Genomic DNA, 19,898 nt, shown 5'->3' with positions numbered 1-19,898 from the left:
GCCTGAAGTACTCCTTTAAAAAAATAATCTTGATGGAGCCAATACCCGGGGTAACCTAAGTATTTTATTTCTTAATATTATTATTTAATATTAGGGGAAGGTGGGGAATCCCGAGCGCGATATTGTTTTTCCCTAGTATAGGTTGACAGCTGCAACCAACTGTCATCGGCTCGTCTCATACTAAGCTCAGTTTCTATATAGCACTCGAGCTGTGAACACATGTTATAACCTCTCTGCGACAACAAAAAGAAATTCGACACTCCGAAAGTTTTTTTCAACTCTGTGTACAGTTGATTTTTTTCACATTTTCCAATAAATTCATCCAGGTAAATATGTTTATAATATTAGTTGAGCCTTTAGCCTTCGACATACAAAAGAAATTTTGCACGAATTTACATTGTGTTCATTATCCACCGCCATTTTGCAAATATGAGCGTTTGGGAATCTCGAATTATTACGGGGAATATCGGGCCACATAGTTTTTTACATTTGACATGCTAACTTCATATATTTGACGTGTATAAGTGATTTTTCGTGCAGAATTTCAACAACACAATAGTTTTTCATTTCCTGATAGTTTCGTGCTCCGAAAAATTTTTTTTTTGTCATTATGCCGCGGTACTATCCCAAACAAGAGAAAATTGTTGATTTCGACAACATTTTGGATCAAGTCGGTGAAAATACATCACAACAGCGTTCGACAATCTGCGACTGCACACAAAATTCCGAGGACCAACCTGATGCGTTATATTGCAGCATTTGATGGTGCGAGCATCGACGTTACTACTGCCAATGCCGATGTAATGAAGAATTTGCTGGCTGAAAGCACGACGATGGGCACAAAAACAGTGAGTTCTGCTGGTTTCTTTCTTTTTCTTTCATCGAATAATAAATAATTTTTTTTTTATTTCAGATCTTCAACATCGAACAAGAGAAGGCGCTGATAAGCTACATTCTCCAGGCCAGCGACATCAACTATGGAATTAGTTTGATGGAGTTTCGTAAGCTCGCGTATGAATTTGCTCGGAAAGTTGGCGCGTCGTAAGGCAAGACAATGGAGTCAACGATTTTGACATCGCCTGAGGTTGTCGCAGATCTGCGTGACAAGGCCGAAAAAAGCGACAAAAATTGACGAAGGCAGCCGATGAACAAGCAGCCAAGAAGCAAAAAGGCCGTGGCAAATCGAAGACGCCACGGAAGAGAAGCCCGTCTCCGACCAAAACCGACATCGAAGAGGACTTCGATTTTTGCACGATTTGCAAGAAAAAGATGCCGAAGCACGAGAATCGTCAAAACACGGCCCATTGCATCGTTTGTGATCGAGGGGTTCACTTGAAATGTGCCGGACCGAACCAGAACACTTACACCTGCATCCACTGCGAGTCGGAATAATTTTTTTCACCAATTCCTATTTTTCTTATTATTTATGAATCTCTCTTTCATTTCCATTGATAAATAAACGATTTTCATCGGTAACAATCATGTTTTAATCGATATACTGGCCCGACATTCCCCACCTTTTTTCGAAATCGCATAATCAGGTTTTTTGCGCCAATGGCTATAACTTTTAAATTTTTGTAGAATTTTATCAAACCAATGTTATCAAAAGGAAGGTTACGACTCGCACTACAAATCCGTGCTTTGGAATTTTCACAAAAAATGACTTTTATGTGACTTTTTAACCGAAATCAAAACGTGGCCCAACATTCCCCACCTTCCCCTACTTAGTTGTTTATTAAATTTCAATAAGAAAAGATCCATATGCATGGTAAGATTGTTTATACTCATTTTAATTTGAAATATAATTTATACACATTTTTTCATTAGAACTAAGATTGCTAAATAAAGAAAGAGGAATTTTGTCGAAAGCAGCTCTCCATTTCCTTACAATTGTTAGCACATAAATGATGCTCACTACGAGTGTAAAAAGTGATTTTTAAAATATAAGATTTTTGCTTATAAAACCTACAAAAAGTGTAAATTGTGAATTTGCTTAAATGATTACAGTTCAATTACATTAATTTGAAGTGAAAAATGTGCATAAAGTGTGAAATAGCTTGTTGAAATGTTTTTGGGAATTTTTGAACTTTAAAGTCGAATGTCTCGTAAACTAAGCGTCTGTGGTACCTATAACCCTATATTTTTTAATCAGGAGGACTTCCTCTTTCCAACGGTATCTTCAGGTCGCGGCACCATAAAAATCAGAAATGTGCCCAATTCATTAATATATACGGGGTATTCCATACCAAATCGACCACTTTTGAACCCGACCCCTTTAGATTTTGCTGAAACTACACGTAAATTAAGTCTATAAATTGAGAATATTATACTGTAAAATCGTTAAATTATATTTTTTATATGATAGAAATAAAGTTTACGGAAAAATTTTTTTTCATTTTTTTTAAATAAATAAAAAAAATATAAAACAAAATCGGCCCACTCCGGGATTAGCAGAAATAGTTGCCAAATTAATTAAAGTTTTTTTTTGAGAAAAAAAAAACTGGCGAACCTCCAAAAAAAAATTTTGATTTTACTCCAAAAAAACCGATTATTTTATATAATTGATCGTGTTAAATTGTTTTCGTGTATTTTTTCGAAAAATTCATTCAAAACCAAAAATTTAAAAAAAAGGTCCCCAAAAGTCAATTTCTACAAAAATTATGGCTATTTGAAAATAAAAATGCCATTTTTTTGAAAAATTCATAACTTTTTTGAAGTTGGACAAAAATTTTTTAAAAAATTCCCAAAAATGTTTTTCAAAGGGTAGAAAAGGATGGATAAGTTTCAGAAAATCTAAAGGGGTCGGGTTCAAAAGTGGTCGATTTGGTATGGAATACCCCATACACATAACGAAAAAAAAAATGGCAATTCATGTAAAAAAATATATAAAAATATCGCAGAATAAATATTTACATATATACAAATGCCTACATTTAAATCCAAATCGTAATTTTACTTAAAAAATTGCTCTCTAATTTTAGTGCCTCTTTAGCCTACCTGGTTGAAAATTTTTGATTTTTATACCCTGAACACTGTTGATTAAGTGAAGTGACCATTCCAAATCAAAAAGTTTACAATGAATCCACCATATTCTACACCGCAAGATGAAGCAGCTACATCAACAACTATCGAAAACCCAATGAGTCATATACCCAAGCATGATGTTACTGTTTTGGGTGTGTCTACTGATTTGACTGATCTTAATTTACCAACCCATCTGGATATCTTGAGATATTATTTTTACTTAAGCGAACGTGCTAAAACAGAACAAAAAAGTTTTCCCATAAATCATTCACTGTTCAAGTACAAGATAAGTTGATTGGAATTTGGGAAAAACTTGGTATGGAAATAATGCTGAAAAAAAGTGTATGTAATAAAATGAATAAATTGCTTGACAAGTATCAAGAGCCAATCAAGAGAAGAAACAACACCCAACAATTATCTATAATTATTTTATCAGTATGTAAAATCTCTGGAAACAATTTTTTACATTGGAACATGTAAATGCGATTTGAAGGCAGCTCCATGTGCATGCGCCTGGGTTCCCGAACGCCTCAAAGAGTTCATGCACGATCAACATAATCAGAGAAGACTAACAATGAATGCATTTATGATGGAAACTGAAGAGCAAGGAGCGACGTCTATGTCATCAATGCCAACTTAATAAGATCCCGATGATTCAACATACGCACCGCCACCGGTTCAAGAAGATATGGATAGAAGCACAAGTTCACAATACACAGAGAGATACGATTGTTTTAACTTTGCCTTGGTATGTGACAGATTTGGTGTGCCTGACAGAGTAGCATCAGCATTGGGAACCGCTCTTTTGCAAGATTTTAAAATTAAAGATAAGCATGAAAAACCTCTCATCATGGAAAAATCCAAACGGGTTATACGGGTTATACCGGAAAATGTATGATTGTATGGGGAACCCCTCAGGGGAGTTCCAGGGGGTGTGCCACTGGCATGGGTGGATCGGCCGTCCAAAGTTAGTGGGGATCGGTCAGACATTTGGACGCGATTGGAGCACTCTAAATGGGTCAAAGTGGGATTTTTCAAAGTTTGTCCCTACCCAAAGGTTCGACCCAAACTGGGGGACATCAAAATTCGTTTTAGAGGTATGGTTCCTTCGGCAAAGTATCTTATTTTGATCCCTAGAATATGATTTTCATAGAGCAATGGGCGATTTTTAAATCGACCCGCCCCAATCTTCACCAAATTTGGTATAGATTATTTTCTAAGGCAACAATGTTATCTCTGCAGAAATTGTTCAGATCGGTTAACTATAGCATATAGCTATCATACAAACTGAACGATCGGAATCAAGTTCTTGTATGGAAAACTTTCACATTTGACAATGTAACTTCACCAAATTTGGTATAGATTATTTTCTAAGGCAACAATGTTATCTCTGAAGAAATTGTTCAGATCGGTTAACTATAGCATATAGGTACCATACAAACTGAGCGATCGGAATCAAGTTCTTGAATGGAAAACTTTCACATTTGAAAATGCATCTTCACCAAATTTGGTATAGATTATTTTCTAAAGCAACAATGTAATCTCCAAAGAAATTGGTCAGATCGATTAACTATAGCATATATAGCTTCCATACAAACTGAACACATAGTTACTAAAAGAAATGCACCGGTGAAGGGTATATTAGTTTCGATGCAGCCGAAGTTAACGTTTTTTCTTGTTTTTACTTTCTATTGGAAGTTTAAGTTCTCTTATTGTAACCACTTAAAAATAAAAAAAGGGAAACTTTAGTATGTCGTACCAGGATTTCGGGAATAAAATGGGTATGGTCGGATAGAGGAGGTTCTCCAGATAAAGCCGCAGGAAACTTGAAGTTTTCGAGATTTTTTTAAAGTTGAAAATCACCACTATTTTAATTACATATTTTTTCGATTTAAAATTAATTTAACTCTTATATTTTTCATTTTTATGTTCACTAATACTTCAATAAATCGTTTGTACACATTTTTTTTACATTATATAGTGCAAAACAGAAGTCAAATCTATTTATTTGACAACAACTAAAGGGTTACAGTCTGTCAAATAATCAGTGTTACCTTATCGACATCTTTTGTAAATGAGCTAAAAGAAATAAAGAAGATAGATTATACACAAAAAAGGATTTTTCTTTTTATTAGCCGCCAATGGGGTGTGTCAGGTTTTTTTCGCCTAAAACTCCTCTGTACGTTGGCGGCCTTCGGAGCAATTCAAAAAAATAACCCTAGTCGGTCCAATACCAGGGTGTGTCAAGTTTTTTTCGGCGTAAAACTCCTTTTTGTTAATCTTTCTTTCTATTGTATTTTTTGTTAGTTTGTTAAAATATATTAGTATGGTAACACTGATTATTGGACAGTTTGTAGCTCTTTCATTATTGTTAAGTAAATAGATTTGAACAATAAGTTAGATATTGAATTAAAACTAATTTTGCACTATATGTATAATGTAAAATAAATGTTTACAAACCAATTAGTGAAGTTCTAGTGGAAATATAAGTGTAATAATAATTTTAAATCCAAAAAATACGTAATTTAAATAGTGGTAATTATCAGCTATAAACGCAAATATTTCGAAAACTATAGGTTTATGCGGCTATACCTATATAGTATATTCTTGATCTGGAGAACATCCACTATCCGATCATGCCCATTTTACTCCAGAAATCCTGGGACGGTATTCTATCTCATGACGATTGCTGTCGAATTCTTCCAAAAATTTTGTTTCCAAACATTTTCGCAAATTCAAGAAAATCCTCTGGCGGCTTCATTAAGTTGCATTTGTCTATTTGATTTTGATACATGAAGATGAATTCGTCCGAAGGAATTTCATCTCCTAAATATGGTAAAGGCAGAGAGCATGTGTGCAATTTGAAAATTTTTATATAAAAAAGCCGCAAAAGTAGCTAAGCGCATTTTCATTAAAAAAACTAATTTCTAAACTACTACTCCTATCCTAACTACTATCCTCGGGATAACTGAGGGGGAACTTTGCTACAAACTAATGAAAGACGGTCTGACTGTTCCCTAAATGAGCTATTCCTTAACTGTTCCCTACATCTTTCTAACTTTAACTGGACCTTTAAACTTCTATTCTCTCTGTTCTATCTAACTTTATTTTCAAAACCCTATTCTCTTCCCTCAATTTCTTTTTCCTCTCTGTACCTTCTGTCAGACTCCTACACCGTTCTCAAAAAATGGAAGAGGCTCTAAAACTCCAACTTCATTTTCCTTTTCAATAATTGGAAAAAGCTGCCTCGGTGCACTTTGTGCATTTGAGACTGCTTCATCAAATTGGGGAGCAAAATCTTCGAAACCCAATGAAATTCAGAATTTGGGACGTCAAATGTAGGCTCAACTTTTACATTAATATCGGGAACGGCCCTCGAATGCAATCGCTTTTCAAGGCGCATTATTGCCTAAAAATATCGCTCACAAGCAAAAATATGTTTAAGTATTTCATCGGAAACATTAAAACACCTAAACTGTTGAGCCAAAATTTACGTCTATTTAAAAGAAAAAATTATAAAAAAAAAAAACATAAAATAACCACATATGTATATTATATATAGTGCAAAAATACCCAAACATACTATAACCTTATCTATTCAAATTAACCGGTATAAAATATTAAATTAAATAAATACCCATTAAATTTTAAAATATCGAAATTTATCGAAATTGTTTTTTACACTTTTTTATCCAGCTTAGTTGATTTTAATTATTTAAATTATGCAATTAAATATTATTTAAATATTACTATCAATTCCATATTGAAAATATTTAAATGAACTCGTGATAACGCTACATTTATATATTTAAGAAATTTAATTTCAAAATATCGAAATGTATCGATATTTTTTTACACTTTCCTGTTTCTTAAAAAAATTGTAACACCGGATTTTTATTATTTCTTATTTATTCACTTTTCGCACTATTGCACTCAATTTAAATTACTTGCCGTTCCTCCGTTTGGAAATCTAAAAATCGTATTTCCCTAGCTGCAGCCCACAATTCTTTTTTGTTAACATCAGAGTTTTCGGCAATTTTGCTGTAAATTAAAATGTGTTCTATATATAATTATGTATGCAAATTACTTTAAGGCTACTTACGTTTATATTCGCTACTTTATCCTTTTATTTTCAGTGATATATTCACTGCACAAATTTTGTCCATACTTAAGTTGTGCTTAAGATAAAACAGGAAAATAATGTTTTACTGTTCATACTTAAGGTAGTAGTCTTGTAACTTGGGTTCAAATCGAAAAAATTTTAGAACTTAAAACTTTAAACGCGTTTCTCTCAAAACATTGTTTTTCTGGTCGGCCCGGGTCCTAACCTTTTTCCTACTAAACCGATTGCTTAAGGCCAGGTTCCTCCAAACAATTTTGAAAAAATCCAATTTTTTTTTCATAAATTGCTACTGTATACTTGTAAAAATAGTATAGAATTAGTCCCGAAGGTCAGCAAGTCCGAGAAGCAGGTATAAAAGAGTGAGGAGCGCAGCGGGAAATCCGGCCGCTCGAACGCCTTCGGTAGCGGCAGCTACTGCGTGCCTTTGGTTTAAACTGATTTTTCTCCGAACCACGCATGTATGACACTCGCATTTCAAAACTATTGCACTTATCGATATGAACCAAAGGCATTTTACTCTTTAGATGTCTGGCTATGGCCTCAAGCAGAACCAGAAATATTCATTATTATTTAAAAAAGTTATAAACAATTAAAAGTGGAAAAGGGCTAAAAAAATTCAAAAGTCCGCCATTTTTTTTTTCATTGAAAATGTTTCATTCTGCTTGAGGCCGTAGGTAATTCGATACAGAACATGAAACCGTTTTGTTTTTTGCTTTCAGATAATTCTTTTCCAAGAAATGATGTCATCCATCTACGAACCAGATGAGTTTCAGCAGCCATTTTCAGGACCGCCATTTTGAAAAAAAAAAATTTTTTTTCAAGTAATTTAATATATGTAAAAATTGATTACTCAACATGTTTTGTAATAAAAATAAAAAGTATCAAAAAAAATTACGTTTTTTAGAGGAACTTGGCCTTAAATTTTAAACAGGCTGTTCTACACACTTATAGTTCTCGTCGGTACTAATGAGAATTTTTTTCACCCCTAACTTTTTATTTTATAACCTTTTCTTTGCTAAAATAAAAGGATTTTTTTTTTCAAAGTACGCCATTTTGTTATTTACCCTTGAAATCACTTCAGTAGTTCCGACCAGAATGACATGTCTATAGATTAAGAATAATCAAAAATATTTGATTTCAGATAACTTCAAGAGCCAAAATCGCCCGGGCCACCCACGTGCATTCGAGTGACAATAATAATAGTAATAAAGTATTAAATTTATTCAAATAATTTTTTTTTATATTTTCAATATCCAAATAAAAACACTCTAAATATTCAAGATAATTAATTTATATTTTCCTATAAAAAACCACCCTCCAAAGAAGTCATGAAAACAGGCATAAGTTACCAGACCACTACCTTAAGTTATGCTTAAGTACTGAAAATGGGAGACTTAAGCAGTGCTTAAGTAACAGCTGATTTTTGTTTTGAATTTTCAGTTATTTGTCAAAAGCATAATAATAAAAATTATTTTTTGTGAAAAAATATGAAATCGGATTGGGATTTCCACCAGTCCAAAAGGTGCTCCGACTCGGTAGCGGTGAAATTCGGCGTTCTTTTGTTCTCAATCATTTTCGATACAATTTTCCTCGCAAATTTATGTATTGTCTTTTATAAATTACATTTGTGAAACATATATGTTGCCATATATCACAATAAAATTTTATAGAAATTAAGCATTGACTATGAAACGCAAACGACTCAGTCTGCAACAATGCTAAATTAGCAATTAGCTAGCATTTTATTTGGGCACAACTTAAGTATGGACTGTGAAACCGGGCGTAAGTAATATTATATAATAATATTCTTCTTCTTCTTTATTGACGTAGACACCGCTTACGCGATTATAGCCGAGTTAACAACAGCGCGCCAGTCGTTTCTTCTTTTCGCCACGTGGGGTCAATTGGATATTCCAAACGAAGCCAGGTCCTTCTCCACTTGGTCCTTCCAACGAAGTGGAGGTCTTCCTCTTCCTCTGCTTCCACCGGCGGGTACTGCGTCGAATACTTTCAGAGCTGGAGTGTTTCCGTCCATTCGGACAACATGACCTAGCCAGCGTAGCCGCTGTCTTTTAATTCGATATTCGCCGTAACCAACGCGCAAAGGACCATAAATCTTTCGCAGAACTTTTCTCTCGAAAACTCGCAACGTCGACTCATCAGTTGTCATCGTCCTAGCCTCTGCACCATATAGCAGGACGGGAATTATGAGTGACTTGTAAAGTTTGGTTTTTGTTCGTCGAGAGAGGACTTTGCTTCTCAATTGCCTACTCAGTCCGAGGTAGCACCTGTTGGCAAGAGTTATCCTGCGTTGGATTTCTAGGTTGACATTGTTGGTGGTGTTTACGCTGGTTCCAAGATAGACGAAATTATCCACGACTTCAAAGTTATGACTGTTAACAGTGACGTGAGAGCCAAGTCGCGAGAGCGACGACTCTGTGTTTGATGACAGGAGATATTTCGTCTTGCCCTCGTTCACTGCCAGACCCATTTTCTGTGCTTCCTTGTCCAGTCTGGAGAAAGCAGAACTAACGGTGCCGGTGTTGAGGCCGATGATATCAATATCATCGGCATACGCCAGCAGCTGTACACTCTTATAAAAGATTGTACCTGCTCGATTAAGTTCTGCAGCTCCAATCATTTTCTCCAGCAGCAGGTTGAAGAAGTCGCACGATAGTTATCTGAAACCTTGTTTTGTATCGAACGGCTCAGGGAGGTCCTTCCCGATCCTGACGGAGCTTTTCGTGTTGCTCAACGTCAGTTTACACAGCCATATTAGTTTTGCGGGGATACCAAATTCAGACATCGCGGCATAAAGGCAGCTCCTTTTAGTGCTGTCGAAAGTAGCTTTGAAATCGACGAAGAGGTGGTGTGTGTCGCTTCTCCTTTCACGGGTCTTTTCCAAGATTATGCCCATGGTGAATATCTGGTCGGTTGTTGTTTTGCCAGATCTGAAGCCACACTGATAAGGTCCAATCAGTTTGTTGACGGTGGGCTTTAATCTTTCACACAATACGCTCGATAGAACCTTATATGCGATGTTGAGTTGGCGCTAGTCGGCGCAAATTGTGAGGTCTCCTTTTTTATGTATTGGGCAGAGCACACTTAAATTCCAATCGTTGAGCATGCTTTTGTCCGACCATATTTTACAAAGAAGCTGATGCATGCTCCTTATCAGTTCTTAACCGCCGTGTTTGAATAGCTCGGCCGGCAATCCATGGCCCCGCCGCTTTGTTGTTCTTCAGGCGGGTAATTGCTATTCGAACTTCTTCATGGTCGGGCAATGGAACGTCTGCTCCATTGTCATTGATGAAGGAATCGGGTTCGTCTTCTCCTGGTGTTGTACGTTCACTGCCATTCAGCAGGCTGGAGAAGTGTTACCTCTATAATTTATGTATGCTCTGGGCATCGGTGACTAGATCACCTTTGGGGGTTCTACAGGCTCGCTTCCCTCTTAAACTCTCGGTATCTATCACATCCCGCACGTGTTGTAGTCGATCGTAACGTTGCGAGGTAGGCAGTCTGTTTTCTCTCCGCTGCGACACGGCACTCCTCGTCGTATCAGCTGTTCTTTTGCATTTTCCGAAAACCAATGGTTTCGGTTGCAGCTGTACGTAAGGAGTTTGAAATGCCGTGCCACAGTTCCCTTATACCGAGTTGTTGACTAGTGCTCTCAGAGAGCAGGAGTGCAAGCCGAGTAGAAAATCGTTCGGCTGTCTGTTGTGATTGCAGCTTCTCGACGTCGAACCTTCCTTGTGTTTGTTGACGTGCGTTTTTTGCTGCACAGAGGCGGGTGCGAATCTTGGCTGCAACAAGATAGTAGTCCGAGTCGACGTTAGGACCTCGGAGCGTACGCAAGTTTAGAACACTGGAGACGTGTCTTCCTTCTATCACAACGTGATCGATCTGGTTGGTGGCTTTTCGATCCGGAGACAGCCAGGTAGCTTGATGCATTTTCTTGTGCTGTAATCTAGTACTACAGATAACCATATTTCGGACCCCGGCGAAGTCGATCGACCTCAATCCATTTGGGGATGTTTCGTCGTGGAGGTTTAATTTACCGACCGTAGTGCCAAATTTACCTTATTTGCCCACGCGTTAAAGTCGCCAAGCACGATTCTGACATCGTGGCAACGGCAGCTCTGACAGGTGCGCTCCAAGCGCTCATAGAAGGCTTCTTTGGTCACATCGTCCTTCTCTTCCGTCGGGGCGTGGGCGCAAATAAGCGATATGTTGAAGAACCTCGGTTCGATGCAGATTGCGGGTAGACGTTCATCCGCCGAGGTGAATGACAGTAATCGGCGACGGAGTCTCTCTCCCACCACGAATCCCACACCAAACTTGCGCTACTTTATATGGCCACTGTAGTAAATGCCACAAGGACCTACTCGTCTCTGTCCTTGTCCCGTCCATCGCATTTTTTGGACGGCGGTGATGTCAGCCTTTATTTTCACGAGGTGCATGCCCTTATTTCGTAGTCCTTATTTCGTTTGCCATTGTCGTCATCTGAAGGGGGGTCTCTCATCCGAGGCTTATTGCTTCCTTTCATTGGGGGGTGTTTTTTTTACGTGGTGGGTCCCAAACCCAACGCACAACCCTGCGGAGGGGATGTTTCGCCTTCTCACTTTAGCTCGCCTTCAAACGGATGTTCTTAGGCTACCCAGAGGATACTTGGTCAAAGACCTGAAGTCGAGAGCTGAATGACGATCAGAGAACTTTCCTCACTTGCGTGAACTTCTACACATGACTCCATCCTCCTTACTTATATTACTTAATGTAATAAGAAAAGACTTAGGTTACCCGGGTGTTGGCTCGATCAGGGCTATTTGTTTAGAGCGTGGACGAAGGCCAACGACGAAGATAAGAGCACTAGCTTATAGTAATTTTACGCTTACATATATTTTGCACTTTCATATCTACTAACGCTTCACTAATTCATTTGTACATTATAACAAGTAATCAGTGCTACCTTATATACATACATATTTTTCAAGGAATCAAAAGACAACAAACAACACCCCGTAGTCAAGAAATTAATAAACTTTCTTTTTGCGTTGGTTGTTGTTGTGATGGGTACCTAATGTACCATTCACAGCGCTTCAGAGAAACAAAAACAAGTCCGGTAGGTCAGGCGGTTAATTGCCCAATCATTGTCGGGCAATGTAACTTCTATTCCATCGTTATCGATTGGGCGGTTCGCCATTTCTAGGTGTTACACATTCACTGCCGTTCAGCAACCTGCAGAAGTATTTCCTCCCTTCAGCATGCGCTGAACATCAGCCACTAGATCACCACTTTGGGACCTACAAGAATACGTTGCAGTCTTGCAACCTTCCGTTAGTCACCGCATATTTTCGTAAAAATTTTCGAGCATTACCCCTGTCGGCCAGAATCTCAAGCTATTCATACTCACGTATTTAGGTCTCTTTCTTTTTGTCTACATATGCATTTCGCTTCCGTCTTTAAATCTCGATATCTCTCCTCATGTTGTGGTCGACCGGTACATTGCCAGATAGGCTATCTGATTTCTTTCCACTGCGACACGACAGTTCTCATTGTACCGTCTGTTCTTTCAACCTTTACGAAAACCAATGGTTTCATTTGCAGTTGTACGTAGGGAGCTTGAAATGTCGTCTCATAGTTCCCTTATATCGAGTTGCTGATAAGTGCTCTCACAAAGCAGGAGTGCAATTGGAGTGGAAAACCGTTTCGCTAACAGTTATTATTAGCTTTTCGACGTCGTACCTTCCCTGTGTTTGTATCTTCGCTACAACAAGATAGTGGTCCCAGTCAATGTTAGGTCCTCGGAGCGTACCCACGGCAAGAACACTGGATGAGTGTCGTTAATATTTCAAGAGTTAGCCAAGTAGCTTTATGAATTTTCTGGTTCTGGAATTTAGTACTACAGACAACTATATTTCAGGCTCCTGTGAAGTCGATCAGCTTCAACCCATTTAGAGAGGTTTCGCCTTGTAGGCTGAATGTTCCGACAGTTGAGCAAAAGATGACATCGTTGAGTTCAAATCGTCAAGCACAAATTTTTCATCGTGGCGGGGGCAGTTGTCATAAGCGCGTTCTGGCCGTTTATAAAAAGGCTTCTTTGGTCATATCGGACTTCTCTTCCGCCGGAGCGTGGACGTAAATCAGTATTATGTTGAAAAATTTGGCTCTGAGGCGGGTTGTGGCTCAACCACCGGAGTGAATGCCGACTGAATCTTTCTCCCACCACGAATCCCACGTCGAATTTGCGCTCTTTTATATGACCGCTGTAGTAATTGTCAAAAGCGTAGCCTCTATGGCTGTGCAACCTGCGCCTAGTTCGCGGCCTACGCCGCCACTCTACCTGAGTGGCCAACAAAGGATCCCCACGGTCCGTAGGAGATCTAATAGGCAACGTGATTCCCATTCTGATCAGAATGTTAGGGTGTAGCTATCCGGTCAGGTGATGTCGGGCTCTAAATATTCAATATATACATTCAGTTACATATTGTCTTACAGGATATCACCCGATTAGAGGTGCGCTACTTCGTGGTGAAAGCCGTTTGGTACTAGGCGACTTTAACACGCACCACGATGTTTGGCATTCCTGCCAGCCGTAGTGGGATGGAGATAGACGATTCGTCATTCATCATAATGAAGGCGAAGCCCCACTAGAATTATGGGCACCAGTAATAGCTCGCCCGAGATTACCATTGCTAGCGGTGATCTGATAAATAGGTTATCCTGGCTCCATATGCTAACGCTCGCAATAGACCATCTGCCAATGATTATCTCAATCAGGTAACCTCCCGACTTCATTTCTGTGGACAACCGCAAATTTGTTACCTTAACAAAGCTAACTGAGTCGGCTCCACATAATTTACTAAGAGCGCCTTCACCGCTTTATCCACTCCTACGGACGTAATCGTGGGCGAACATCAATTCCGCAAGGTAATCACAGCAGCAGCCGCTTGCTTCATCCCGGCAGGAAGAATCGCGGAACTCCGCCGAAGACGCTGTTTTAGCTAGCGAGAGCGACACGTTACGCAATTCAAATCCCTGTGATCCCCGGACAAGGAATCTAAATTTGGAGATTGGGCAAATGGTAAGCCAATAAAGCGGATGATGTGGATAGAGCACTTGAAATCCTGTAACCTCTCCACCGGTGTAAGTAAGCTTTGGACTACTGTCAGGGCTTTGTCTAATCCAAAAATATATGATGACACAGTTGAAATTTAATTCAATTGCCATGCCTCTTCGGACCCGAAGAAGTGCGCGAGCTATTTAAGCCGGTAATTTACACTACACCATTAGACAAAGCCAAACGATGTGTTACCCGATGGCTTCGCAAAATGCCAACACCGCAATAAAATCCTCACGTCGCTAGTCGGCAGCACATTGGGAAAGGACAAAGAAACGTTGTTGGCAACTTAAAAGGCAACAGGCCGGCCCACAGTTCAATACAAGCTAGGGGGACAAAAATATTTCAGTTTAAAATTTAATTGTTTTGGTCGTGTTGATTAATTATTTTAAGTTTCATATAAAAAATTAATATATTTTCTTAGATTTGCGAATAGAAAACAAAAATTTGTGTAAGAAATATATTTAATTATTATTTTTTTTTATATTTCAGAACATACGATAACATTTACTTGAACGTATAAAATAGAGAAAATTACAATAACAATAATAGTGCGTTCGTAGAAAATCCTTTACTAATCATCGCGTTTTTCATTGGTTGAAAATCATAGAAATCTGTTTGTAAGTCCATTACAATTGGCATAAAATATTTTGACAGAGTACTTTTGACTGGCATCGTCACCCAACCTCAATGGAACAATAGCAGAAACAAACAGCTACTCATCAGTAGCATCGCAGTTCTCAAATTTCTGTTTATAAGCGCTATGACCGGAGCTCCCGTCACATCCCCATTTGCTGATTAGTGTGAATGACGAATCAGAAGATATATTGTCTTTGAAAACTTTAGTTTGCGCTTCAATTAAACGTTTAGCGTTTTTATCCAAAATGGCTTGAAGTTTAATTTCGGTGCGTGTTTCTGTTACCAAAATATGCTTATCTGCAGGGTAACACAAATTTTTAGACTTACGTAAACTAAAATAGGATGGAAAAACTTTATGTCCCGTCTTCAAAGACCATTTTCGCGTCTGTTTATAATAAGCTAATGTCTCATCACTTGTCAATTGCCTGCCTTCGCATGTAGTATTACCAGACTTATTATTTTCTGAAGATTTCAAACTTTCTCTAATCGAAGGAGCTATGCCTACCTTGAGTTGCATACGTTAAAAACTTGAAAATAAAAATAATACAAAAATTTTTATATGAGTTTTCAAAACCCCGTACAACGTATTAGCTAAACATAAACCAAGTATTAAATTGCATAAAATATACATACATACATACCTTCTAAAGTAAAGTCCATTTCATCAACAGTCATGTTTTTCTCTGCCAACCTTGTTAAAACACTATTTATATTGTATTTATTATTTAAATTGGAGACATAAAAATGATAACACCGTATCACTGCGATTTAACTTGTTGTAGTTTACTGTATTAGAATATTTTGCGCGATTCTTACTTGAAATTGTAACATATCAAGGGTTGTTATAATCAGAGTACTGTCAATTATTTGATTGTTTACATTGACTTTTGTCCGCCTACCATGATCCAGGCGATTCACTGTGCGGCCGGTCCTTAACTACGCCGCACTAATATGGTCGCCGGGATGCAGTGAAACACAGACGAGGAAGCTCCAGACTTGTCAGAACACTGCACTCCGGACTACGACAGAATGCCACTTGATGACTCCTATCAAATACCTGCATAGTGAGGCCCATATGCTCTCGGTTAAGGAGCATAATGAACTACTCTCTAAGCAGTGCTTTCCAAAAACCACTAACTTCCGACAAGCACTGACGGCCATTTATAATGGAGCCGTCAACACATTCACCGACTCCCTTTCAGTAAATGGCGTACTTGGAGTCAAACCACTACCCACGAAGGATACTTTAGCAGATTAAACTCCTAACTATCTAGAATAAACCCCTTCTTCTTCTTCTTAATTGGCGTAGACCCCGCTTACGCGATTATAGCCGAGTTAACAACAGCGCGCAATGTCGTTTCTTCTTTTCGCTACGTGGCGCCAATTGGATATTCCAAGCGTAGCCAGGTCCTTCTCCACCTGGTCCTTCCAACGGAGTGGAGGTCTTCCTCTTCCTCTGCTTCCCCCGGCGGGTACAGCGTCGAATACTTTCAGAGCTGGAGTGTTTTCGTCCATTCGGACAACATGACCTAGCCAGGGCAGCCGCTGTATTTTAATTCGCTGAACTATGTTCCATCGAATGCGATATTCGCCGTGGCCAACCCGCAAAGGACCATAAATCTTTAGATTTAGAATAAACCCCTACATATCAATATATGTTCTGCGTGCAATGAGTCTCCGCATGACACTGGCCACCACTTTGCTTGCCCCACTAACCCCACCCATCTGACACCTCTCTCCCTTTAGTCCGATCCCGTCGAAACCGCACGTTTCTTGAGCCTACCGTTGGATGACGTCAACGACATCTTACCAACCCTTGCCATCGTTACAACAACAGGACACAAGAGTAGGAATTGGGTACAGGCCTACGACTGTAACTGCTTACTCTGTGGCATGACTATACCCCATTACACCCCACTACTACTACTACTATAAGTTGATTATGTATCCAAAGACACCTAATCTGCTCCTACTTATGTTTTTCTTACTAAATATATATGTACATATATAGCTTAAAATGCTAATTTTCATATATAATTATTGCGGTTTATTTTTAGGCTCTTAACCACCATGAAAAGAGTAGACTTCGATGATACCAACGACCTTCCTATTAACGTAATGTCGAGTGTTATAAGCTGCGTAACACCATCAACTAATTTTCATTGGCTACCGGCAAGAACAGATAATTTATCCACAATAACTGGTCGAACTCTGTGCAGTAAAAAAACAATTACTCCTGAAGTTTTGTCTTTGGCTCCACCGCTTATGGATTTCGAAGATGAACTTATTTGGTTTGAAAATAGAGGGGACAGTAATGAGATTGTATCATATGATAACTCGAACTGCATTGATGCATACTCCAAACACCTTTTAACTCTTGCTTTTTGCCAGCCTTTAACACCTCATGAACAAAAAACATTATTGGAAGATGTTATGAAGCATACAAACTTTATTTATCAAATAGGATTAACTCCATCTAAGGTATTGTGTGTTTGCATTATTATATAATTAATGAAATATTACAAAAATTACACATTAAGTAACTTAGAATTAGCAGATTAATACTTTTGTATCGTCTTCTTTATATTGATGAGCGATATTTCACTACCGGTGATTTTTTCACTGAGATTGAAAAAGCCGCATATCGCAACTTTCACTTTCTGTAAATAGCAGTTCTGCGAATTCTGTGAAATGCCACAGCAATTCCATTCTGTGAATTGTGATAGCAGCTTGATTTTGTGAATAGCGATTGCAATAGTAGCTTACAAAAAACATTTGAAATTGCGATTTTTTTTAACAATAAAATTTGACTTAGTCTTTCCGCTCCCTTGGAATATCCTGTCATATCTTCTGGTAATTTTATTTCACACTGGAAATTGACATTCATTGCATCTATCCTTAAAGGTGGTAGAAAGGATGCAGTCTCCAATACAATTACTCCTATTTCTAAGCTCTCTACCATTTCCGAAATTGTTGAGTTACTCTATTTTTTGCAGTTAAATCAATCATTAACGTCAATCAGCATGGGCTTGCACCTGGTCGCTCTACTGTGTCAAATTTAGCGGCTTTTAGTGATTATTGAATGTCTGCCTTCTTTGTTGGATTTCAAGTGGATTGTGTTTACATAAATTTTTCTAAAGCCTTTGATAAAGTTTCGCCCAATATTGTAATTAAAAAATTATTCTCTTTTGGTTTTCACTCTGCCTCTTGCAGTGGATTAAGTCATATTTGCACAATAGTCGTTGTGTTGTTATTGTCGATGGGATGCCATCCGATTCATTCATTGCGTCATCGGGGGTGATACAAGGAAACGTTTAAGGCCCTCTTCTCTTTGTGCTGTTTATCAACGACACTTCCTGTTTCCTTCATTAACACCCTAAATTCTGTTATTTAGTTTACGTTATCTATTTGTTTAATTATAATTTTATTATTTGCTTCTAATTCAGATCATAATTTTCTAATAGTCTGAAACAATTAATGTTCATAGACTTATGTAAGTAAATAAATAAATAAACTAAAAGCAGTAAATTTGAACAAAAATTTCGTAAGAGTGCGTAAAAATGATATTCAATAAATATGTACACTGTTGCTTTATTTTTCAGTTGCCCCAATTAGTAGAAAATAATCCACTTATATCAATAGAAATTTTGCTGAGGCTTATGAAAACGGTCGAAATAACGGAATATTTTAATGTTTTGGTACAAATGGACATAACACTGCACTCAATGGAGGTTGTTAACAGGTAAAAAATATTTCAACTGAACCACTTTCGGTTGTATAAAACTGATATATAAAACATATTGTTGTTTGTTTATTAATTTTTGAATATTAAAAAAATATAGAATATCAAGTATAGAAAACAACTATTTAGGTATATAGTACAATGAAAGATGTGTATTGTAATAGGAAACTGCGTCACATTCTGAAATATTATTTAATCAAATTCGAGTTGGTCTGAGCTGATGTTTTTTATCATTCTCTTCTACGAAAAGGGACCTAATTGTTTCGGAAAACTATTCAGGTAAAAAGATATATTAGTTTGTCAAAAAAGTCTTGCGGTATTTTCGCTAGTTGGCGCTGAAAGCGCGTAGTTCTAGTTTTATTCGTCGCATCGGGTCATGCTATACCTTTTTGGAAAGCTCATTTCACGCGCTAACACGTGTTTGATTGATTGTCGTTTCTTTTAAGTCGTTCGTGAGTTATAGCGTCGCAAACATGAAGCAAAATAAAGAGAAAATACGGCATATTTTACAGTACTACTACGATAAAGGCAAAAATGCATCTCAAGCCGCCAATAAAATTTGTGCAGTTTATGGACCCGATACAGTTTCCATTTCCACCGCACAACGATGGTTTCAACGTTTTCGTTCTGGTGTAGAGGTGGTCGAAGATGCGCCACGCTCCGGAAGGCCTGTCGTCGAAAATTGCGATAAAATCGATGAATTGGTCGAAAGAGACCGGCATAGTAGCAGCCGTAGCATCGGTCAAGAGCTGGGCATGAGTCATCAAAAATTCATTTCAATTTCAATAAAAAAAAAATCATTAAAAATACCGCAAGATTTTTTTGACAAACTATTACATATGTACGTGTCTCATGTATAGAGGTTAAAATGGGGGGTATTATGGCATGCAGTAATTCTTGCAGTAAAACTAATCGAGAAAGATGTAGAGTTAAGCATACCTACATATGTACATTAGAGAGATATAAAGATTTATGTAAAATATGGGTGCGTTGAGCAGTACATTAGCACTTGACGCTTCTTCGATACTGATACTCTACTGATGGGCAGACAAAAAATGAAGTGTTGTCCGATTATTTGTGTAAATTGCGCGCACAAGTGCTGCCAGAAATTCACACAAAACGTAATATCAGAGAACGTACATCCTAGAGAGGGTTCACAGTGGAATCATTATCAAAATATTTCATTTTTCGGAGGAGTACCTACTGTTTTGAATGAGCGTTAATATCAGGCGACGCGCAAATAACATAAT

At 37.9% G+C, this 19,898-nt stretch overlaps 1 protein-coding gene across 2 annotated transcripts in view; it reads left to right on the top strand.

Annotated features, from left to right (window-relative positions):
- Positions 1–19,898, top strand: part of LOC120772246 (CCR4-NOT transcription complex subunit 11) — a 37,478-nt gene that overhangs the window by 8,927 nt on the left and 8,653 nt on the right. Inside the window, exons 2-3 of one of the 2 annotated variants that reach the window (XM_040100742.1) lie at positions 16,964–17,387; positions 18,509–18,648. In XM_040100742.1, the coding sequence (XP_039956676.1) occupies positions 16,977–17,387; positions 18,509–18,648 (551 nt within the window). In that variant the 5' untranslated portion in view covers positions 16,964–16,976. The remainder of the gene's footprint in view (positions 1–16,963; positions 17,388–18,508; positions 18,649–19,898) is intronic. The other variant, XM_040100743.1, reaches the window with a different exon arrangement.

This window comes from Bactrocera tryoni, chromosome 3, assembly GCF_016617805.1.
Source record: "Bactrocera tryoni isolate S06 chromosome 3, CSIRO_BtryS06_freeze2, whole genome shotgun sequence".
NCBI classification, from domain to species: domain Eukaryota; kingdom Metazoa; phylum Arthropoda; class Insecta; order Diptera; family Tephritidae; genus Bactrocera; species Bactrocera tryoni.
The sequence above is the reverse complement of the archived record's forward strand: the minus strand, read 5'-3'. Positions and strand labels throughout refer to the sequence as shown.